This window comes from Cygnus atratus, chromosome Z, assembly GCF_013377495.2.
Source record: "Cygnus atratus isolate AKBS03 ecotype Queensland, Australia chromosome Z, CAtr_DNAZoo_HiC_assembly, whole genome shotgun sequence".
Taxonomy (NCBI): Eukaryota; Metazoa; Chordata; class Aves; order Anseriformes; family Anatidae; genus Cygnus; species Cygnus atratus.
The window spans coordinates 37,853,806-37,877,772 of NC_066396.1; the positions used below are offsets into that span (position 1 = coordinate 37,853,806).

A 23,967-nucleotide genomic window follows, 5' to 3' on the forward strand; every position below is an offset into this window, starting at 1 on the left:
TATTACTGAGGGGTGGGAATACATTTTATAGTTCATCTTTCCATGGAGCTCTGTAAAACTTGGGAGTGAAGGGCTAGGACCATTGAGAGCTGTAGGTTAATCTCCTAGAATTTGTTACCATCTAACACTGTGATAGGAATCATTCAGTATTATGTATATACAGCAATGTAGACTTTGTAAAGCATTTTTTGGCACTGTGTTCTGAAGTTAAGGAATACAATTATGTTTGCAATGTCTTTTCAGTCCCCCAAATCTTGGATTGAAGAAGTCTTCAGTAAAAGAGAATGTGCAAACATAATTCCCAATTTAAAAGATCCTCACAGGTAACACAATTAATTTCATTTTCTTTCTGTTAACGTTTAGAAAGAATCAGAATACACTTTTCTGGGTGTTTTGTGAAGTTTAGATGCAGTTCTTTGCAGTTTTGCAATGCTGCATTGGCGATTGCTCCATTTTTAAGTACATCTCAGCAGTTCATTTTAAATGATGTTGTTTGCCCCATCCCTGGGAGTGTTGCATGGGGTTTGAGCAACCTGGTGTAGTGGGAGGTGTCCCTGCCATGGCAGGTGGGTTGGAACTAGGTGATCTTTAAAGTCCCTTCCATCCCAAACTATTCTGTGTTTCTACAGTACTGTTTGTTTGGATTAGAAATTGTGAACAATTGACCTTCCTTTCCTTCCTAGGCGCCTTGCTCTCAGTCCAGTAACCAAAACTGTGGTATGGCGTCCAACTGAAAGAGAAAAAAGTGTCATGCTTCTAATATTGCACTACTGCTGCGCAGGAATTCTTAATCCTGTTCTACAGTTTTCTCCCTTCCTCAAAATAATGTCAGCTGTTTATCAAAGTTCAGAGACACAGGTTTCTGCTCAGGCTGGCATAGAGCGTGAAAAGAGTAAAGAAAAGATGAAATCCTCAAGCTATTCTTTAGGAACTGAGAAGAAAAACATGATTTGGCATTCCAAACTCTGTATCTAGTGGATGGTGTTGCCTAAATATACTCAGTGAAAACACATTTTGAGGGTGTAAACTTGTAATTTGGATAGTATTGTTCTGAACACATGGATTGTGTAGAGTAGATGAGAAGGAAGACTCATCTATGAAACGCAGATATAATGTATATTCTGAGATGTAAAACCCCAAACAAATCAGTGAAGTTACCCAGTAGTTCTTCCAAGGGTGAATGCAGAAGAACACAACCTTTAATTCTGTTAATAAGAGTTTTATTACATGTGAATTGATATTTTATGAATACCGTTACAGATGTTTTCTTTTATACATGCATGTTTTAATTATCCATCTTTATCACAGATGTCCGGCAGGATGCCAGGTGTGCCAGAATTTAATCAGGTAAGAATGCATAAATATGTATCTATGATTTTTCTAATGACATAAAACCAGCAATGGATATTCCTAGTCTAGGAAGAAACGACAGCAAAAATATCCTCCTCTTACAATGTCAGAAAAGAATTTCTGTGGACCTGGTGGAGACATATTACCATAAACCTACATAAAATAATTGTAGGGTAAACTTTAACTTACTCCCAGTAGAAAATTTTGTCTAAATAATTTCTGTGTGTGAGTTTGTCTTAATCTTCTCTTGATGAATGAAAGACAGAAATGTGATGTTAACATGGGAAACAATTCCAGCTATATCCTGGATGATACAAAGGAGAGAGAGAGGAAAGCAATGGAAAACATTAAGAATGAGGGAAAGAGCAGAAACAAAATAAAGGGAGAAGAAACATCCCTGATGATAGGTTTTCATCTGCTCTGCACCGGGCATTCTAAGTCCCTGCCTTCAGCAAGTAACAAAAATCACATCATTTTGGTGGTTTTAACTGATGTGTTGATTTTTCAGACAGCTAGTATTTGTGGCTTGTATTAACTAGTTGTTTTCAATCCAACATTTTTAGTTCAGCTACTGTTCCCAAACTGCTTTTAGTATTGTTTATGGTTATAAACTAGAAGTTTTTTGAATGAACATTTAATCTTTCCTCGTTATTAATTTTGCACTAAAGGCTTCTGAAAGCTGAAGCAACAGAAAACAATGTTTCCAATAACTAACAACTAGTAAGCTGATGCAAAATGATTCTGTCATCTGCGTGAGCTTGACTATTTGCTTTTTGATGAAATGTTTCACATTTTGCAGTTGGACAAGATGATCTCTGAAGGTCCCTTCCAACTGTTCTGTTCTGATCTGATCTGTTCTGATCTGATCTGTTCTGTTCTGTTCTATTCTATTCTATTCTATTCTATTCTATTCCTTTGTTTTACTTCTAAGTCTTATATGAAACAAGAATCACATTTTCCAAAAAGCAAATAAAATACTGCTGTAAATCATATGACTGCAAATGGATTTGTAAGTAAAGCAAACATTCTGTGCAGCATTAGTTCAGAAAGGGTCAACTCCCTCTATCTGGTATCTGTCCATGAAGAATGGTTGTATGCATATTTTGCTTTAGAGCAGAAGAAAGGAGATCCAAAGATTTTTTTGCAAATGTTCTAGAAGTAGAAAGAAAGCTGAAGTTAACTTGCACTTCCAAGATGGTTATTCCTTTGGCGCCAGGTGAGCTAAGTAAAGGAGTACTTAGTGTATAATTTCATGGTTTAATCTCATGGTTTAATCCAGTCTAAATCAGGACCACAGCAGTTCTGTAGTTCTGTGCCACCTCTCTCACCGTGCTCATAGTGTGACCACATTGTTAGTTGTTCTTGGAAGCTCATTAGTATGAAAATTAACCTAGAGGAAAAAAAAATAGCTTTCCACCAAATCAGCCACCTAATGAACCATTATTTAGTTGCATGAATGCTAATATTATGGTAGGAGAAGGAGGAAGAGAAAATGGAAAACGGGATGGGTTTATTTTTTCTCTTTCACTTTTCTCTGTAAAGAGATCCCATACCTTTGGATTTTTACTTTTCATCTTGTAGTTGTTTCTTTTACTATTTTGTTGAGTATTTTCCCATGGATCCTGTATGTCCCTCTCCCTATACATGCAGAATGTGTGTCGGTGTCTGATGTTCATTTCAGTCAGCCATTCAGTCATGCAAGTACATTTCCCCAAATGTTAACTCTTCTTTTCTACTTGCGTATCTTATGATGCACTCAGAGCTTTATTTGAGAAGAATTTTTCTGTTCTTAACAAGAGGAAATCATTTTCACCTTAGTGTTATAACTGTTTATATTGTATTTATTAGGTCAGCAGTGAAGTCAGGTTTAGGCCTCTTGAGATCTGTGATTTTCTACTCAGTCCAAAATTGATGTGAGTGTACTTATTGCCTATTATAATTTGACCCAATATCACAGGCAATTGAAATCTCTTAATGATTTCTTATTTGTAGAGAACTTCCAAGGTTTGCGATTTATGATTGAGTTACACAACTATTTGCTAATACTAAGTAGAATAATTCCATGAAGTAGTTGCTAATGACATTTGATAAACTCACTAGCACACTTGTTTGTCCATTCTTCCCTGGTGTGTTGAAATGGCCCCTTCAGTGCAATGCTAACAAATACATACCAGAAAGCACCTAGACCAGTCTCACTATGTGAATATTCAGCAGCATGGTGCCATACTTCTGAATCCTTACATATCTGAGGTGCTCTCATAAATTGTCTCTATGTTTGACCATTTACACACATTTAGGGCTGTATCAAAAGAAGCATGGGCAGCAGGTCCAAGGAGGTGATTCTCCCCTCTGTACTCCTCTCTCATGAAACTCCACCTGGCATACTGTGTTCAGCTCTGGGACCCACAGAAAGCTAGGGAACTGCTGGAGCGGGTCCAGAGGAGTGCCACGAAGATGATCAGAGGGCTGGAGCACCTCTACTATGAAGAGAGGCTGAGAGAGTTGGGGTAGTCTAATCTATAGAAGAGAAGGCTCTGCGGAGACCTTACAGAGGCCTTACAGTATTTAAAGGGGACCCACATGAAAGATGGAAATCTCCTTATCAGGGAGTGTAATGACAGGACAAGGGGTAATGGTTTTAAGCTGAAAGAGGGTAGATACTAGATTAGATATAAGGAAGAAATTTTTAATGATGAGGTTGGTTAGGCACTGGAACAGGTTTCCTAGAGAGGTTGTAGATGCCCCATTCCTGGAAGTGTTCAAGGCCGGATTGGATGGGGCTTTGGACAACCTGGTCTAGTGGGAGGCATCCCTGCTGATGGTGGGGGTTTGGAACTGGGTGATCTTTAACTTCCCTTCCAACCCAAACCATTCTATGATTCTGTGAATTTTTGGGCACTGAAGTGCTGCCTGCAAGGACACTGGACTTTGTAATGTAGTTACTGCAGTTACTTCAGCAATAATCCTCCAGGTTTCTCCTTTTTGTTTTAAGTGTGATTTTCCAGGGGTGTGCTTTTGTGTTACTGACGTTGTTCCCTTCTTCGCTCATAGCTTGGTAAGCCTTTTGGGCAAAGACAGTAGAGTCATTGCTGACACTTTGAAACTATGCTTGCGACATATTCACAGTATCATAGAAAAATGCAGGCTGGCAGGGCCTTAAGGAGGTCCCCAGCCCAGAGCAGGCTCAGCCTGGGCTCAGCCTGGGCTGCTCAGGGCTTCTCCCAGGGGTGTGAATACCCAGGGTTCAGAGTCCCGACCTCCCTGGGCCTTGGCTCCACGGCCGGGCTGTCCTGGTGGGGAAAAGGCTTTTCCTTGTCTCCATCCTGAGCCCCTCGTGCCTCAGACTGTGCCCTGCCTCCCGCCCTCCCACCAGGCACCGCTGGGCAGAGCCCGGCCGCGTCTCCTCCATCCCCACCTGAAAGTGCCGGGGCTGCTGCTGGGAGCCCCCGCAGCTGCCCCTTTTCCCGGCTGAACCGGCCCTGCTCCACAGCCTCGCCTCACAGGGCAAGGCCTCCAGCACCACTGCCTTGGTGCCTCCCCTCCCCTCCCCTCCTGCCTGTTTGTGGGTGTCCTTCCCCTGGACTGCAGCATCCCAGCCCAGACACAAGGTACTGGGGAGCTGTGCCTGGTGCCCAGCTGGAGTGGTGTAAACGGCATCCCCGGCTCTCCTTTCATCCCCAGGGTTTAACCCACGGAGGGCAGTCAGGTGGGACAGGCATGATTTATCCTTGGTGAGCTCTCGCTGACTGCTCCTGGTCACTGCCTTCTCCCTCATGTGCCCAGACATGGGCTCCAGGAGGACTCGCTCCATGATCTCACCCAGGACTGAAGGGAGGCCAGCAGGCCTGCAGTTCCTCAGGTTGGGTTTTCCCCATTTTTGAAGGCAGGTGTGGCATTTGCCTCTCTCCAGCTGATCTCCATGGTCCTTTCAGAGCTGATGGAGCTGGCTAATGCCCTTGTATGGCTGCTCTCCATCAGCACCCTGGGGTGCAGCCTAATGGGTCCCAGGGTATGTGGCTCCAGAGCTCCCAAGCAATCCCTGGCTTAACCACCAACCCTGGCTGTGAGCTCCTGTCCTCCTTGAGCCCTGTAGCTATGCACACAGCACAAAAGTTTACAGAAAAGCAAAACAAAACAAATGTGTGTGATGTCGTGCTTTGGTTTCCTCACCCTTTCTGAGAGCCTCTTGGTCTTGCCATTTGAACTCTCACATCAGAAAGGCCTTAGCACCTGGTCTGTTACTGCTAGTTGGCTGAAGAACCTGAGCATGCCAGGATGTGGCAGAGCATGAGCTGCTTGGGAAATACAAGACCCTTTGAGTTCATACCTCTTATTATGGTAATCACTGAGGTAAAAGCAGGTGTATGTACCCTATGTTGCACGTGTTAGGTCCACGTGCAATTCTTTCACTGTCTGCTGAGCGTAGCTGAACTGTTCTGAGTGCAGTTCACCTGTGGGTGTATTTGCATCCAAGCATTAAGTATGCAGAGCTAATGCTGTTAATTACTAAAGCTGTTAAATGTTCATTGGGCCTCTCAGTTTCAAGGTTACTGCACTGATTTGTCATGCCAGATAGTTGGTTGCTTTCTATAGGATCTCTGCTTTAAAAAGGAAGGTTGCTCTGGCTCTTGCTGTTCTAGAAAGTACTGCTGATGTTACCCTGTATGGAGCAGTAACATTAGATAGTCATTCTGTGCTCATATTTGATGATGGTTTACTCTGTAGACTGAAATTAATTCAGATTTTAGAAAATTTAATGCACTGATAATGAGTCTGATTGCTTTTCAATGCTGTTCTTCCAAGCACTGGCCTGTGCTGGGTTGGACTGTGTAATGTGGTATAGTAAGTAATTAAAGTTGATGTAGTATTTAGTTGGGACTGCTATTGGCTCACTGTCTTCCAGAATGACTCCTGCATAAATGGGTTTGTTATGGTGAGACCACTCCAGGAGCAGAATGGTGACAACAAGATATTTTCAGGACCAAAATGAGTAAGGACACTGTTACTCATTTTTCCTCTGGAGATCTCTTTTTTTGTGGACATCATACTGTCTCATACCCTGGAGTCCCCAGAAGAGCAAAAGTATGAGAAAAAAAATGGAGCAAGAAGGCTAATACCTCACCTGTAAGGAAATATGCCCTCTGAAGACCCATAATAAAATCAAAGCTATTTCTTTTTTCTGGTCCTTCCTTTGAGGTGCATTGGCAGAGCCATAAACAAGTATAGTCATTGCCCTCATGTCCTTTGCAGGCAGATGTTATCCAAGGCTGTTTTGCTTGTGTTATCTGGCTTTGCAGCTACATTGCTCTGAAACAGTTTTAGAACAGGTATGGCTCTGTGGCAACTCTCAGTGAAGTCTGAGTCCACGCGCTATTTGACAGCACTCACAAGATCTGCAATGATCTTCCATCTGTGTTGAACCCATGCAGTTTCCTGAAACAGGAAACATTGTGTATCTGTAAATGTTTTGGTGTGACTGGCTTATTCTCCAAGTTCCAGCTTTGGATACTTTTTGTCTAGTTCATGATCCTTGACCTGGATTGCCTCTGAGGAGTCAGAATTACAGCAGGTTTTGATTTTGGGGTCATCAGAATAAGATTTCTAGATCAGTAGCTAGTTTCATCAGCTCCTGTGCCTGCTCTGCTATTTCTTGTTTTTTAATATTTATTTATTTATTTTTGTTTGTTTTGTTTTTTCCTTATCACCACCATGGTGCAAATGGTTGTGGAATCATGCAGTGAATGCAGTGAGCTGGACTGGAGAATACTTCTGGTTAGAATAGACTGACAAAAAGGGTCTCAATGAGGCTTTCTCCTTACTTCCAGCTAGATCAATTCCTCTTTATTTTTACAGGATTCATTTGTGACTGCGTGCCTGACTTTGTGGAAAATCCCTGTATTTCTGTGATTTCCTACTAAATTAGCTAATCCATGTTGAATTAGCTTGACAAAAGTCAGGCATTTTTGATAGCCCCTATTGCTTTCTGACTTCTAGCTAAGCACCATCATACATATGATAACAGAGCTCAAGTCTTTTTTGCAGCTTAAGGTTTCTATGACTCTGCAATTCTTCAATGAGTAAGATTAATTGATTTATTAATTACCTGTAACTGTAGGAGGCTTCTTTCTCCAGTTTGCTTTTGCAGAGCAAAATCGATCAAATATGATTTGCTATTTGCCTGTTTAAGAAAACAGGGATGCAAACAAAATTTTTTGGTTTCTAGGTGTCAAAAAGTACCTCTCTAAAGCAGTTCACTTCCTTAATTTGCTTAGCGCCTTTTTTTTTTAATGTATTTATCTTTCACTGGTTAGTTTACACTCATCTGCACAGAAACTAGTCTCTCTTTTTGAGTTTTTGAGGATTTTGTAGATCAAGTTTACATCTAGCTTGCACCTAGATTCACCAGAAATGCATCAGAGTCCCAAGACAGTCTTTTGACTGAATTTGGGCTTTTGGAGGTTATTTGTTATTTTACAGAGTAAAGGGGAAGAATTTATCTCCATTTCCCAGAGTATGTTAACATTTGAAATGTCTAAAGGAAAACTGGAGTGTCAGATGTCACTATAAATACATCAAAGTTACCCTTGTAGAGCTGGCTGGAGCTTGTTGGAGCCTGTATGACAGTAATACCGATTGAATTTGGAGTCTGGGTTATTCATCCTGTTGCAAACCTTTAATGCTAACTGAGCTTCTGCTAAATTTCTCATAATATTGCACTTAATTTATTTTGTATATTCACTTTGCTGATGTCCAAGGGTTAGTACAATGGTGTCTCTAGACTGAGGGTTGCTCCTCTCTTCCCAGTTAATGAGTGTAACTACTAGATATTTCTTCAATACCTAGAATAACCTCTGGTAATAACCATAACAGATCTTGGTGTCCTAAGATATTCCTCTGAAATTTCACAAGTCCAGTAAATCTCAGGTCAAAATTAATTTCTGGGTAAACTGTCAAACTGTTAGCAGTGTTCTCAACACAGAGAACAAGTCATGTATCTAGTAAAGCATGTATATTTAATTCAATGTCATTTTGTCATTTCTGAGATTTTTTAGCTGAGCTCATTTTTACTTTATTCAGTGTCAGAAAGATACTCTTCTTTGTAGGAAAACTATTTGGACTATTTTGGTGATGATCCTAGAGCTGCGCACAAGTGTGTATAGTATAAAATTGTTTCTTTACGTCTAATCTCTTTATCTCGCCTCTCTAATGTGAGATGCTGCTGTGGACGTCTGATTGGAGATCACCCAGGATTAGACTGTAGTTGGCCTGTCTATCAGCCTGCCCTGCAGAGAGATGAAGAATGGTCTGTGCAAAAACATACACAGATGAGTCCAACGGATGCATTTGGAACAATCAGTTTTCAAGATGGAGATCACACTTACCATGCCAAGGTTTGCATGTAATTCAATTCTTAATGAATGTTGGGGTATATATGTCTGACTTCTTCTTATAATTCCAGTGTAAGAAAGGTGAAGAGTGACACTGGGTGAATATTGGATGGTTTTTCTTAAGAGAGCAGGGGAACCTAAACATAATTCGAGTTAGAGCGTGTGCATAATATTTTTACGTTGAACTTCACTGTAATTAAGAATAGCTTGTCTTTCTGTCTGTATTGCTCACTGATGTATTTTTGTGCTATCACTTTAATTGTATTATGAAAGTTGTGATCCTGCACAAAGTGTTTAAGATGTTAGAGGTGGGAACTTCATAAAATGTTGCATTTTCTTCTCTAGGAGTATTTTAAGGATGTTTATTTTACCAATTTTTTTGACTTTCTTCCAGTATATTAGACTCTCTTATGATAGCAATTTGGATCAGCTGTTACACTTGATGGTTAAAGAATGGCAGATGGAGTTGCCAAAGCTAGTTATCTCCGTTCATGGAGGCATTCAAAATTTCAAGCTTCCCTCAAAGATCAAGCAGGTGTTCAGTAAGGGACTGGTGAAGGCTGCTGAGACTACAGGAGCATGGATAATTACAGAAGGCATCAACAGTGGTATTGTAATTCTTATTTCTTTTAGTCTCCCTCTGGTGTTCTTGTCTGTATATAAGCATATATATTTGGGGCAAATATAATGAAATTGTTTGATATTTGTGATATTTTACCACAAAAATAAAGCATTTCTGGTTTAGGAACAATGCATAATTCAAAGAGTAACAGTGCCTTTGCTGTTGACAGGCATTCTGAATATTTTGTTGTATTTTATTTTTATTGTTCTATTAACGAGCAAAGAGTATTCTGCATGTAGTAAGAAACACAGTGCCAACTGATAGTAGATAAGCAGAACTTATTTTCAGTCAATTTTATCTGCTTTATTGAAATATTTAGCTTCTGAGGATTATAAGCAGTGTTTTGGAAACTGTTTTCAAATCTAAATTTAACTCCTGTTTTATAATTAAGAAATTTTTGAGTTATGATAATCCTTACAACTAGCCTATTTTATTATCTGAAAATCCCTGTGGATTTTTCTATTCTCAAAAACTGAGGTGATCAGTAAGCCACAGAACTGAAACAATTTTACTTCTTTAGCTTTTATTCAATCAAGTGACCTCACAGGAGAACCAGCCTCTACACTTATGTAAATAATAAAGTTTCAATTCAGGTAGAAAGTCCCAGTAGCACATATGTTAGAATTATTAACTAAAAATTTGTGTTGAGTATGAAGCATTGGCACATTACATCTGAGCCTTACAAATTACTGCAAGGCACATCAAGTATACAAGCAGGGAGGAGGTTTATTTCTGATCAAAACATAACTACAGAATAAAGTACATGATGGAAAGCTCTTTCATTTCTGTCCTGTAGCGAGTCTATGAATGTAGAAGAAAAATGATTGTTAATTGTCTGTTTAGGAGTGTCCAGGCATGTGGGGGATGCACTGAAAGGTCATGCCTCACCATACCTGAGAAAGATTTGTGCTGTTGGGATCCCCCCATGGGGTATCATTGAGAACCAGAGGGATCTCATTGGCAAAGATGTGAGTTTGACACATTTTATTAAAACCCTTTATGTTCTGGCAATGTTTTAGCTTTTGTTCATACCTTATTTTCTGCTTGCTTTATTTCCCTGATTTGGTATTTTTTCTTAGTAACAGAGGCTTAGATTTTGCACAGTAGGGGAATTCTGTGGCATGTTGAGACACTGTATTTTGTTTTTCTTCTGTAAATGAATAATTTTAAAACATTTCTTATAGGAAATTTTCATTCCTTTTTTGAAAATTTGTAATTAATTAGGTAACTCTCCAGAGGATGCAAATGATGTATTTCTATATTTATGTGATTTAGGATAGGCAGTCAGGTTAATGGTATACACAAAAAGGCTATTATTATGTGTGATTTTTGTTCATAAATTAGAATTTTAAGTAAGTGCCACTGTGAGGGCACAATCTACTTAACTGTTGAAAAACACTTGATATGTAAGGCACATTAATTCCTGATAAATAGTAGCTTACATGTTTTTAACAGAAATACACCCAGGAAAAATATGCCACTGTGTTTCAACTATTGCAAAGAAAGGCAGGCAGTGACCCTGACTAAGGACTGCAAGCCTGCCTAATCAGAAATGTTTTCTGTGCAATAAATTGTGGTTTTGTTGCTGTTAAGATCATATAAAATGAAAGCCCATTCTTGACTAGAGCAACAAAAAGCATGATAGAGATTTTCATAAGATTGCAATGTGATGAAGAAATACATAAAAATGAGTTGACGTACCTGGTGATATTTTGCTGGTTTCTGTGAAGATCTTTTTATTTTGGTTTTCATAGGTAGTTTGCCTATACCAGACTCTTGGTAATCCACTCAGCAAGCTAAGTACCCTCAACAGCATGCATTCTCATTTTCTAATGGCAGATGATGGGACAGTAGGCAAATATGGGAATGAAATGATGCTCAGGAGGAATTTGGAGAAGTATTTGTCACTTCAAAAAATACACGCAAGTAAGTACTGCCATGGTCAGCTTTATTACAGAAAACCCTATTTAAAAGATCATGAAGGTGCTTGACATTTCCTGTCATCTTCTTGTGAACGTGGCAATTAGGGATGTGGTTTAATGGTGGAATTGGTAGTGTTAAGTTGATGGTTGGACTTAATGATCTTAAGTGTCTTTTGCAACCTAAATGATTCTGATTCATTTTCCGTAGATTTCACTGAGGTTGAAAGTTGCTCAGTGCAACTGTCTTGAATTCTGAATATCAGAAAAAATAAAAAGGACAGCATTCTCATAAAGCATTATGCATCTGGACTAACTCACATTTTGGTTTCTTAGTTGCAGGGACATCTAAATGACTCAGATGTATTGAGCATTTTCTCACTTCACACAGTTTTGCATGGTCTTTATATAAGCACTATACAGTTTTGCAGCATTTTGCCAGGCAGAAAAACTGTCACATTTGGTCGAATTTGTATTCTTCTCCACATTTATTACTTTTATCCTTACCACTTTTCTATATTACCAGCTTGTGTCCTCCCCAGGTACAGAGGCAAAGACTGGTTGCAAAAGGAGTACTTTTATCCAGTGTTTCTGTTTGTCAGTTTGTGCAACTTCCATTGGTTGCTTATGCAGTAACTGAATTATAGTATAGAAATCATGAAAGAAATATGTATTACATAGACAAGTATTTCTTTTTATTTACTAGTTTGTATAAGTCATTTGTGGAAAATTCATTCTTACCTAATGATTTAAATCTTTACGTATGTTAAAAAACTTTAGTAGAGTTATAATATTGAATCCTTGTTTTCTTTACTTGCTTACAGTATAGTATTTAGAAACTAACTCAGTTTTTAATCTGTTCATATTTAGAGCTTCTTACTCAGCCTCTGATATTTTTTATTAGGACTTTAAGTCAGACTATTTCTATTTTTTTTAATTATTATTTCTATTGCATCTTATTGGAAATATTTCTGATTAGTAAGAAAAATAGCCTGCTACTGTAAAACTTGAGAAAGTCCTTAAAAGGTGCCTAATTACTTTTTTTTTATGTGCAGATAACAAAATGGATATGGATCGCATTTAAAATGCTGTCAGTGTCCTTGCATGTGTGAGAGCTAATGTAAAGGGCAGGATATTCAGCAGGATATTCCTTCTTTCTGATGCTAGAACTTTATTGAGATGTTTTCATGGTCATTTTGATCTGGTCACAGAAGTTCAGTGAAAATCAGACTTAAATTAGAGATAGTGGAGGCATGATTTCCTCTCTGTTGAATCACGTAGTTACTATGAGACTTCTTCATGAGTATTGATCAGATGTCCTGATTTTGTGTGTGTGTGTGTGTGTGTTACTGAGACCTGTTTGTAACTGGTTACTTGTGTTTTGAAACAGGAATGGGCCAAGGTGTACCCATAGTTGGGTTGGTGGTGGAAGGAGGTCCCAATGTGATTCTAATGGTGTGGGAGTACGTGAGGACCAGTCCACCTGTCCCTGTGGTGGTCTATGAGGGCACTGGCAGAGCTGCAGATATCCTGGCTTTTACCCACAAACACACAGGTGATACAGGGTGAGTAGCGCACGGTCTGTTGTGTTGGGAGGGGCCGTAAAAAGCCTGTCCCAAAACCACAGAGATGATTTCTAATGCTTCTGATGATAACCCTGCCATGGTCTTTTGCTGCCTTTTACTTCTGTGAAGTGGGAGCAGTGTTTCTTCCTTCCCTTCCTCAAACTAGTGCTAAAAAAATGTCTCTGCCAAATTTGCTAAGGGATTATTTTTTTTGTTTTCAGAGGAAATAGAAAATGCATGTAGGTATTTTGAATCATTATGTTTCTCACCTTCGTCTAGGGACACTGCTGAGGGACCCCACAGTGCCTCAAGTTTTGATCCAATCCTTTCATATGTCATCAATATTCTGCAAGTGGCCTTGGAGCTTGGGTTCACAGCATGTTTGAGATTACGGCTGGGGTTAGTGGCTGTAGGCACCTCAGGCTGGGGTAGGAGAAGGAGTAATGTGCTCTGGTTTTAGCTTTGTTTACCCAGATTTGTCATCCTTACTGTAATTCTGTTTGTGACTTCTAGTGCAGTCTTAGCCTCAGACTCTGCATTAAACCTAACTTGATGCAAATTTTGTATCCAAAATGTAAATAAACAAATATATTTCTACAGCAAATTAATATCTTTGTGAAGGTTTTTCAAAGGCAAAAGGGCTTTTTACATAAAAGTCAATTAAAAAAAAACCACACACAATCTGACCTGGAATTTTTCTAATTAAACAGAAATTAACAGCTTAATAAACTTAGTTATTCATTATGTATATATCCTAATAATTTATTTATTATTTATTAGCAACCTGGTTTAGTGGAAGGTGTCCCTGCCCATGGCAAGGGGTTGGAATTAGATGATCTTTAAGGTCCCTTCCAATCTCTTATGATTCCATGGTCTTTTCTAAATATTTGGGGGGAAGAGGGAGGCAGGGGTAGTATTTTTCACTTTTTTCACTTGCTTTGTCCTCAATATTCTTTGATCTTTAAAAAAAAATATCCTATCATTTGAGAAGGAAAGAAGAATATGAACAGAAGGGTTAGCAGAGAGAAATGAGGGGAAAAGAGAGATATCAAGAATAACAAGGAACTAATGAGGAATTTAATTTTATCCCTATATTAATACTGAAAGAAAGAAAAAAGGTTTCTGAACTTTTCGTGGCTGTTTGCTTTATATTCACGGATAATCCTTTGAAAATTGTTAACTGTTCCATTTCTTCAATTTCCAATAATACATATGTATGGTCAGAACGAATGCCTGTGCAAATAATATTTTAAGTTATGGGATGCTTTTGTTTTGTTTTGTTGAGCAAAGGGAGGAAGATGTCAACGGAGAAGTGGAAGTATAAGAGATCTCCAAGTGTCTCTGCAGTCCCTATCTCTTGCTTAGATGTCATTTGGGCTGGGAAGAAGTAGCCCAAAAAAATATATATTTTAGCTTGTATATCTGTTTTTCAGGGAGCTGCGCCCTCAAGTGAAGGAGGAAGTTTTGGTAATGATTCAAAATATGTTTAGTTTGGGGCAGAAACAGTCCAGTAATCTATTTCACATTTTGATGGAATGCATGGAGCACAGAGAGTCTGTGAGTAGGATTAACGCTCTGACTTTTTTATATCTTAATTTGCTGTTACGCTTTTTGCCCTTTCTGTGGTGGGTTGGCATGGACGCAGCAGTTGTAAAAGTAATGGTGTTATCCCTAAAGTAAATATAATACAAAAGTGTCTGTACTAATTTATATACTAAGTAGCTCCACAGAGGCTGCTTAGTTAACTTTGGAAGTCTTGATGGCTGCTTATGAAATGACAGTCTTTCTGATTTTAGTAGAGGCTGGACATCTTTGTTTTCACATGAAAGATCAATTAATTTTTACTTTTTTAATGCTCTAGTACTGTGTTCTTTGTAATTTGGAAGTGGTTCTATCTATTCTTCTGCTTGTACCAGAACTGTGCTAGAATTTGTCTCTGAATATCAGGATAGAATGCACTGTCATGTTTATTGGCTCAGGAGCTCATTTGGAGTTGCCAAATATTTGTTTTGGGAATAACGACAGTTGTAGCAATGATTACTAAAATGGAAACTATCCAATATGTTTTTATTATTATTTGTTTTACTTAATTGGAGTGTCTGTTTTCTAGTTGAAAGCTATGTAGTTATTCATCACGTTGCATTTTTGCATTTTGTAGCTTTAAAACTAATCAAAAGGAAATAGACATTATGCAGTAGGTTGATGCCAATTTGTCTTGTATGCTATTGTATTACAAAGCAAACTGGTACATTGTCTTTCTGAAACAAAGGAAAATCATGACCGGGCCTTTGCCAGTGTTTGTGTTGAAGTCTTTATGATTTAATCTACCACAGCCAAGAAGAAATAACCACAGACTTCTTTACCCCACCTCAAATAGTGTACTTCTGCAATTCTAACAGATAACCATACTTGATGTGGAGTCTGAAGAGCAGCAGGACATTGATTTGGCAATTCTGACTGCACTCCTGAAAGGTACCCAAAAATACGATCTGCTTTCATCTGAAATACAGTCCCACTGGCTTATCCTTTCAAAGCAAAGGAGTAACATCAATGTGTGAAGACTACTCGGTCCTTTGCTTGTTTTCTAGGTACAAATATGTCTGCTTCAGATCAGCTGGATTTGGCATTGGCCTGGAACCAGCTAGATATTGCCAAGAAACATATATTGGTTTATGGACAACACTGGAAGGTACTCTTACATTTTATTTTTTTGCAGTACCTTTACACTTTATTGTGACAACTGATTTTCCATGGTTTGCATTTGTCAGGCTTTTTAAATGAGGAGTAGTTTGGTGCTTGGAGTCAGTCTTTTGGGGTAATCATCTCTTATTTTGAAGAAGCATTATTCTTAAAACTGCAAAGTGCTCAACTGTAGAGACAGTTGAGGGCATCAGATGAAAAATCAAATGCACTTGTTTACCCAGAAAAGAGATGCTGTCTAAAATTCCCATAGTTTTCACTGCTAGCTTTTTCAAATAGTTTCAATGGTCCTTCTGGATATGTATCCCTCAAGCCTATGTTGACAACCACTGACGATCACAGACATTTCACGGTAACCCAGAACATTCTTTTCTTTGAAGGAATAAACTACAAAGGAGTGTTGTCTCTGTTTTCCTAGCTCCAGAGAATACGGATATCCCAAGACAAATGCTGAATCCTTTATGGTGTTGACAGGTAGAAATAAAATTATCTGTGGTTAGCATGCCATTGTGGCTCAGCTTTGCAGAAAATGACCTAGTAGGTGCCACGTTAAACATGAGTCAGCAATATGCCACTACGAAGGTTAACGGTATTGTTGGCTGCATTAGGCAAAGTATTGCCAGCACTGGTGAAGCTGCACCTGGAAGACTGTCCATTTCTATGCTCCCCGCCAGTACAACAGCTACCTGGACATACTGGAGGGAGTCCAATGTAGGGCCACAAAGGTGTTTAAGGGACTGGAGCACCTGTCCTGTGAGGAAAGACTGAGAGTGCTGGGACTTCCCATTTGTTGTAAGAGTGCATATTTATCAAAGTAAAACATTTCTTTGTCTTTTTTTTTTTTTTTAAATTTGCTTTTCTTTTTATATCTCCCATTCTGCTGTTAAGAGGGCTGATTTCAGCTATGCATCCGTTCCGTGGGAGATCTTACGTGAATACTACCTGGTACTGACAATTTGCTACCACTTTACTGATGACTTCTAAAATCTTTTCTACCGACAGTTCAGTTTGACATAGTTCCTCAGATTTGTCTGCCATAAAGAACAGCTTTGATGTGGGAACTTTCCTAACATATTCTGTAGCGAGCAGTGAGGCAATGAATTAATTTTCTATTTCTAGAATAGCCTTCTCTTTTCTCATGTTTCTTTTACACCTTGATCATCCTTTGGCCTTTATGGATTTGCTGGCAGTCCACGTGCCCCTGTTCCTCTACTTCAGATGTGTTTGAAAAAGATGTGTGTACCTGTTCATATCTGCACAATTGTTCAGCACCATTTTGAATGAAAAGTCATTGTCAAATAATGAAATAATGTTCCCCTCTTTGAGTAAGATGTAAGGAGTTTGTAATAAACAACGCTTACATCTCTAGCTGCTTCTCCAAGCAGAAATTGGAAAGAAACATGTTCTAGAAAATCTTCTGCCAATTAAGTAGGAAGCAATCTTAAAAAACAACATTTTCTTCATACATTGTAAATTAATAAATAAATAAATAAACAAACACATTTTTAAAATTCTATTTTGACCTAAATGCTTTCTTAATTAAAGAGGAGTACCCATACAATGCAATTGTAATGGTCAGCAGTTTATGCATGGATATTTGGATACTATGAAAAAATTATTCACTGAGAGCATGGCTGTGCACTGGAACAGTTCAGTTTGTTCTTGGGCAACCCTATGCACAAATACAGGCTGGATTGAAAGCAACCCTGAGGAGAAGGACCTAGGGGTGTTGGTTGATGAGAAACTCAATATGAGCTGGCAATGTACACTGGCAGCCCAGAAAACCGACTGTATTCTGGCCAAGAAGCATGGCCAGCAGGTTGAGGGAAGGGATTCTCCCCTTCTACTCTGCTCTCATGGGACCCCACCTGGGGCCCCAGCACAAGAAGGACATGGACATATTAGAGCGAGTCCAGAGGAGGGCCACAAGGGTGATCAGAGCGCTGGAGCACCTCTCCTATGAAGACAGGCTGAGGGACTTGGGGTTCTATGACTCTCTATGTCCAGCTCCTTTGTTATTTTGCATGTAGAATTCCTCTTAAGTTCTGTGCAAGTACTATGACTCGAGAGTTTTCACAGTTTCGATACTGCTGTAGGTAGAGCTCTGCTTTGCAGCGTGTTTGAGAGTTTATCCTAACGCAGATTCTCTCTCATATGTGAAGAGAAGTCTGCTTTAAAGAACATCGAGTTCTATAGAGAGATCTTGAAATATAGTACCTTGAAATGGCTTTTGTCATATGTCGAAAAAGAGAGGCTTTCCTCCTGCCCCCAGCATTATCATACATTAGCTTCTGAAGTGAATTAAAGAGTAGGAGAGTATTATCCTGCTGTAGAGTATATTATTATCCAAGCCTGGTTGTAAAGGTAGACTTGTAAAGGTCTTCACAGATATTGGGTTTATGGAGACACAGTTTTACTCCCCCTTGCTACTGGATTTTTTAGGCAGATGCTTCTTCCAGTATATTTTTCTTCTATACTGTATACTTTGAATATACATAAAGACAAATCATTGTGATAAACAGATCCTTAACTGCCCAGGAATCTTTTATTTAGTTCCATAAGAAGATAATTTTCTAACCTTTCCATCTATTTCTGTCCTTCTGAAGGTTGGTGCTTTGGAACAAGCAATGCTGGATGCTTTAGTGATGGACCGTGTGGATTTTGTAAAGCTGTTAATAGAACATGGAGTGAACATGCACCATTTTCTTACCATATCTCGTTTGGAAGAACTCTACAATACGGTTAGTATATGAAATCCCAGTGTACACAAGGCACACTAATAGCTTTGGATAAACATATATAGAAAGATTACTGTTTTCCTTAAGAGATTAGGCCAGGCCACTTTTTTTTTTTTTTCTTTTTGATAAAGAGCTTTTGAGAAAAATTGAAAATGAATGGGTTTTGATCAGTTTTGATTGCAATGAAGGATTATTGGATTGATGTACCAGCTTTTTATTTTTCAATTCATTGACTTGAACCAGACTGCTCACCTGAAGCTCATGAGAATTTTGCTCTGCTTTTAATCTGGTATCTGATGTATACTTACCTTGTTGTAAATGATATGCTGTTTAACCATAGTGATACCTACCTATGTACCATATAGTAAGATTTAAGTTAATAGAGATGTTACAGATTGGAGTTGAAATGTTTTTGAAGAGGTTTGTGGGGACAGTGTGAATCACAATGGTTTATTCTGAGGATCTTTAAACTTCTTTCCTCGACAATATTGTTTTTCAAATGTAGAGATGTGTTGATTTACTTTTTTCTTTTCACATCACAGAAACAAGGACCATCAAATCTACTTTTGCATCACCTAGTTCGAGATGTGAAACAGGTAATGGATATAGGAGAGGCTGGGGAGCAAAAATAGTAACTTAGAGCTTTAGTGTCCAGTGGCAGACTGCTATTAGACAATACTGGGGAATATGAAGGAATAGAAGTGATGTTTTCATTACCATACTTCTGTATCTACTAAATGGTTTTTATCTTCATCCCACTAATCCCCCCAAGCAATTAACTAACCTACTACCACTGAATACTCCCAAGGGTCCTGTACCTTAATTTCAAAGCCAGAGGTTCGTATAGATCAGACTGTCTCTTTCTCAAGTTACTAAAGTGATATTATGAAGTGATTGTACAAAAGACCTAGTGAATTAGTACAGTGATTATGCTTACTAATGTAACATTTTTCTTTTTCTTTTTCCTTTTTTTTCCCCTAAAGCGAAAGAAAGAGGCTTTCTGTGCTAAGCAGTAACAGAAAGATGATGTGACAAGAAAGATTATTTTACTGTGCTGCAGTGTCTAGGAGAACAGAAGGTGGCAGTGGATGACTATTGCATGGAGCGCTGGCTGACTTAGTTTAGTGACAGCCTTGTTATATAGCTACATTTAATTTATTTCATATTTTCATTATCCCTGACAGCTTTGCTTAACCAGAAAGGGGTGAGCTGTTCTTTCTGCATGCAGTCTCCACTGCAAGAGATGCCTAGATCCAAAACTAGATTAATTGGCCAGTTCTTTCCAGGTTATGAATACTAAGATAAATAAATAAATTAATCTGACTATTTGCAGAGTTCTCTGGTCTCAAGTATTGGGATTTCTGAGAAGATTTTGTTTTTATGGGTGACCTCCATGTCAATGCCATTGATGCTACAGTAGGTGGGCGCAGGGTGTTCAGATCTTCGTGGCAAGCTATTTTCTGTGTTTTCCCACACTGATAGACATATTTTGGGTTTAATTTATATGATGGACCTGGAGGATCTCAGTGTTGAAAATACATTCTGTTCTTCCAGTCTGAGAATGGAGATGTTTTCTCCATTAGTGTGACCGGCTTTGCTGCTGCTTTGTTTGAATGGAGATACATTGCAGTCTGCCCCTTCTAGCATTCAGTATATGTTGCTTGTGCAGAGAAGCATCTGCAAGTGTGGGTATTTAGGACTATAAGTACTGGTCTATTTTTTAGTTTTGGAGGTGGCAAGCTGTGAGACACGCTTTTGCCCCAGAATGCTCAACATGTTGGTGCCTCTTGTTACCCAAGACTGGGTGGCTTTTGCTAGCTATACTGAGGGTTGCCACTAAACTCCAATGAAAAAAGCTCAGCCTAATGGATAAAATGGCTTTTTACAGTCTGAAAGGCATAGACTCCTCTGATCCTGATAATACCTGTGATCCTGTTTATGTACAGGCAGGCACATTTTTCATTTCCAAGAGTTGCGCTTTAAGGTTTTATTGATTATATCTAAAATATGCATGGAAGATAATCTTTCTTCAACTAATTTGTCACAAGTCTTGTGTCTTGGAAGTACACTGGATGTACCCAGGGAAGCAGTGCTTTAAACACAAGTAGTGACATACTCAGAAGGTACAACTAATGCAAGTGCAGCTGCTGTCCTAGTTATCACGACAGTCTTGAGCCTCTGCAAGAGACTACAAGTGTCCTGGAATTATTCTACAACATTAAATGTATGCTTCATCTATATCTTAATTTTTAATTAATAAACTGGTTTAATGAGCAGATTGTACTCTACCAATTTGCTCTGTTATCAGAAAAGGAAGATTTTTATCAGCTTGTCTGGCTGATAAAAATTGTACTGAAGTACTGAATTGTACTGAAGTACAATTACCTTCAGTGTTGAATGTAGCTCGTCTTGTGAACATTGCTATGTATTTCCCTGTGTGATGTGGATGCAGTGGACAGCAGATGTCACACTTCTTAGGCTGAAAATGCCAGTGTGCCTCTTTTCTCCCTCCTAGAGTAATTTTGTATGCCTAAAGAATGTTTACACTTCCTGACAGATGCAGTAGCTGTCAGTTGCACCTTCTCCCAGAGTTTCCTTATAGTAGCAGGGATAGCATGTTGCACATAACAACATCACAAAATGCTTGTGACATTTGGTGTTCCAGAGTACACTTCCTTCGGATTATAAGATATCCCTGATCGATATTGGCCTGGTTATAGAGTACCTCCTTGGTGGAGCTTATCGGAGCAGCTACACAAGGAAACATTTCCGAATTCTGTACAATGATCTGTACAGAAAACACAAGGTAAATTCTGTGAAATGGCTACCACTGGTCACAAAGAAAATCCAAAGTATTGTACCTTAAAATAGCTCAGGATGTCACTGTGTTTTGTCTGAAGGTCATCAGTTAAGTGTATACCATGCTTACCTGTTTTATGAGTTTGCTAGCTGTGGAAAAGTTGCAATTAAAACAGACAAATATGTCTAATGTCTAGACCAAATGCTAGAAATGCCATCCTTTGGACAAAATGGTCAGCAAAAAGTTCAGAGAACTTTTGTCTTTTAAAGAGCTTATGGCACCTTTTGTAAGGACTGGCACTTGGAAGAAATTCCAGATTGGGTCATTCCATTGTTGTGCAAGCTTTGTTGTTTAAATTGTATTATTGGGGAAATCAGTATTTTATCTTTTCGAGATTCAGAAAAAAATATATATATTTTTTTAATTAAATGTGAAACAGGCCATTTTTTTTCCTTGTTGGTATAAGCTTCAGCTGTAGTTTGCAATGATGGCTGACTCACTAGTCTCTGAATAACTGCACAGGCGCCACTGAAGTCAGAGATAAATATAGGCAAACTTTGTCCCTAATTTGCATTTCTCTTTCTGTTTTATGGTGTGCCTTTGCATTTAGAGAGCGCTCTCCAGCTTTTCTCAGAACCTGTCTCATTCCCTTCATCAGAGTAATCAAATGGGTAGCAGAATGGGATCTGCTGAAAATACTTTACATTCTCAGTTCTTCCGAACAGCACAGCCTTACAAATGCAAGGTAATGTAATTGCTAGTTCTGAACTGTACTTAGGACACAGTAGGCTGCTAATCAGTTTACTGAGAGATTTATTTTAGACAGGCATTTTTATGATAAGGTTTTACTGCCCACTGTTCACGCAGTAAAGGACTCCTCCCATGATACTTTTTGACTTCCATTCACACTTGTTGATAAGAGCTTTCATTCACTGAAATGCTGTATCACTAAATCTGTGAATATCAAGCACAGATGAAAACTCTTCTTATTTGGAAGCAGCAGTAGGAATTTTCTGACTTTCCTGATGTTTTCTCATGATTGCTTATTAAAGTAGCTATAGTAAGAAGAGATATAGTTCTGATATCTGTAAAACAAAGACAACGTTTTCTGTCAAAGAAAGAACAATAAAAGAGCAAAGATCACCATATACATATATCTGATAGACTAAATGTAGGGTTGAATGAGTTTAATTGGCTTTATTAAATTTAGTCTGAACCAAAATGAATGCATTACAGCACTGACACAATCTGTGATTCACCTCCCTTAAACCTAGTAAGACATTTTCATTGCCATTAGTAGAGATAGGAATGTGTAGAAAGTTCACACTACAGGTGTGGTAAACTAAAAATCATCATTAACTATCATAAGTCCTTTGTGTATGGTTTCAATCTACTGTTTGCTTTTTCTCTGGTCGTGATGGGAGTACAAGAAAGGAGTGAAAGTAGTGTCTTGGTATCGCAGGGGTTCGTGAGTACCCAATGTTATAAAAGAGGAGGCTATAAATGGCAAGGGTACAGAGCAAGGAGTGTCTTTTTCCTCTACTAATATTATCAGCTTCTTAGCACTGATAAACTAAATGTACCCTAGCTGTGGTTTATGACTTTGATGTATATACCAATTAAACAGTTTGCTACTTGCAATTCAGAACTGTGTGCAATTTTATTCACATGAATCTGAACCTCAACCATTCAGAGAGATTTTGTGTTTTTTAAAACAAATTTATAGGAAAGATCCACTGGTTTCCATAAGTCTAAGAAGAAGTCAAAAGAGGATATAAACTTTGCAGAGAACTATGAGTCATCTGGCTTTATCTACCCCTATAATGACCTCCTGGTTTGGGCGGTATTAATGAAAAGGCAGAAGATGGCAATGTTCTTCTGGCAGCATGGAGAGGAAGCCATGGTCAAAGCAGTTGTGGCTTGTAAACTCTACAAGGCAATGGCACATGAAGCTAAACAGAGCAACATGGTGGATGACACTTCAGAAGAACTTAAGAAGTACTCAAAGTATGAGTTCTCCCTTCACTTCAGTTAATAAAGATTAGCAATGCTTAGAATGGTTAGACTTTTTCATAATCCAATAAGAATATGTAAGATTAGTGGTGCTGCAGACTGTGGAGTATAAAATGTCTTCTGCTGCTCACTATTTATAACATATAATGGAGCTCTGTATTAGTGCACAGTCTGGTCAAGAATTAAGGTAAAACTATTAGTATGTTATCTAGTTGCATAGCTGAAAAATAAAATATAGGTTAGTAGGGCATATCTTGCGGTCTACTATGTGGTCAACGGGGATTTTGAAATTTCCCTAATAGCTTACCTAACCAGCTTAACTTGTTAAAAATCAATTATGACACAGCTGTGTTAAACTTTTCAAACTCATAATATCTGGTAATGAACAAAGTAAAATCAGTCCTTAAGTCCTGCTCTGCATAAGACCTTATGAAAAGTATTCGCTGAAAATATCTGAGTGAATCAAAAATGAAGTAGACCAAGAACTTTCATCAAGTTTGTTATTTCATTGTAGTATTTTTCTGGTAGTTTTTCTTCTTAATGACATATTGTCATTATGGTTTTGTACCATAATTCCTCAGATTCAGATTACAGTAAAATGTGCTGGCCTGTTCTGCTTGCAGTTCCAAAACTTAAAGGAAGGCATATCTTCCTGGCAGAGTCTCCCCAACAGAGGTGTCTAGGAGCCAGTGTAAAAGAAGAGGCTTTTGCAGATGCCTGCAATGCTTCCCCACACTGATGCTAGTACATAGAACTTCATAGGGTCCATTTTGATCACTAAATGAGATTAAGAACAAAACAAATAAATCAAAAGATAGAAACGAGGATGACATTAAACCTTGTGATTAGGACTAAATAGTCACATTTACTCA

The 23,967-nt window shown here is 38.5% G+C and overlaps 1 protein-coding gene across 1 annotated transcript in view; it reads left to right on the forward strand.

Moving 5' to 3' along the window:
- Positions 1-222: 222 nt before the first annotated feature.
- The window catches only part of TRPM6 (transient receptor potential cation channel subfamily M member 6), a 71,469-nt gene continuing 47,724 nt past the window's right edge, over positions 223-23,967 (forward strand). Inside the window, exons 1-15 of the mRNA XM_035558518.1 lie at positions 223-323; positions 1,309-1,347; positions 8,564-8,741; positions 9,133-9,346; positions 10,204-10,328; positions 11,115-11,286; positions 12,670-12,844; positions 14,278-14,401; positions 15,244-15,316; positions 15,433-15,533; positions 18,151-18,285; positions 18,825-18,878; positions 20,948-21,088; positions 21,717-21,827; positions 22,809-23,089. Of these exons, the coding sequence (XP_035414411.1) occupies positions 223-323; positions 1,309-1,347; positions 8,564-8,741; positions 9,133-9,346; positions 10,204-10,328; positions 11,115-11,286; positions 12,670-12,844; positions 14,278-14,401; positions 15,244-15,316; positions 15,433-15,533; positions 18,151-18,285; positions 18,825-18,878; positions 20,948-21,088; positions 21,717-21,827; positions 22,809-23,089 (2,024 nt within the window). The remainder of the gene's footprint in view (positions 324-1,308; positions 1,348-8,563; positions 8,742-9,132; positions 9,347-10,203; positions 10,329-11,114; positions 11,287-12,669; positions 12,845-14,277; positions 14,402-15,243; positions 15,317-15,432; positions 15,534-18,150; positions 18,286-18,824; positions 18,879-20,947; positions 21,089-21,716; positions 21,828-22,808; positions 23,090-23,967) is intronic.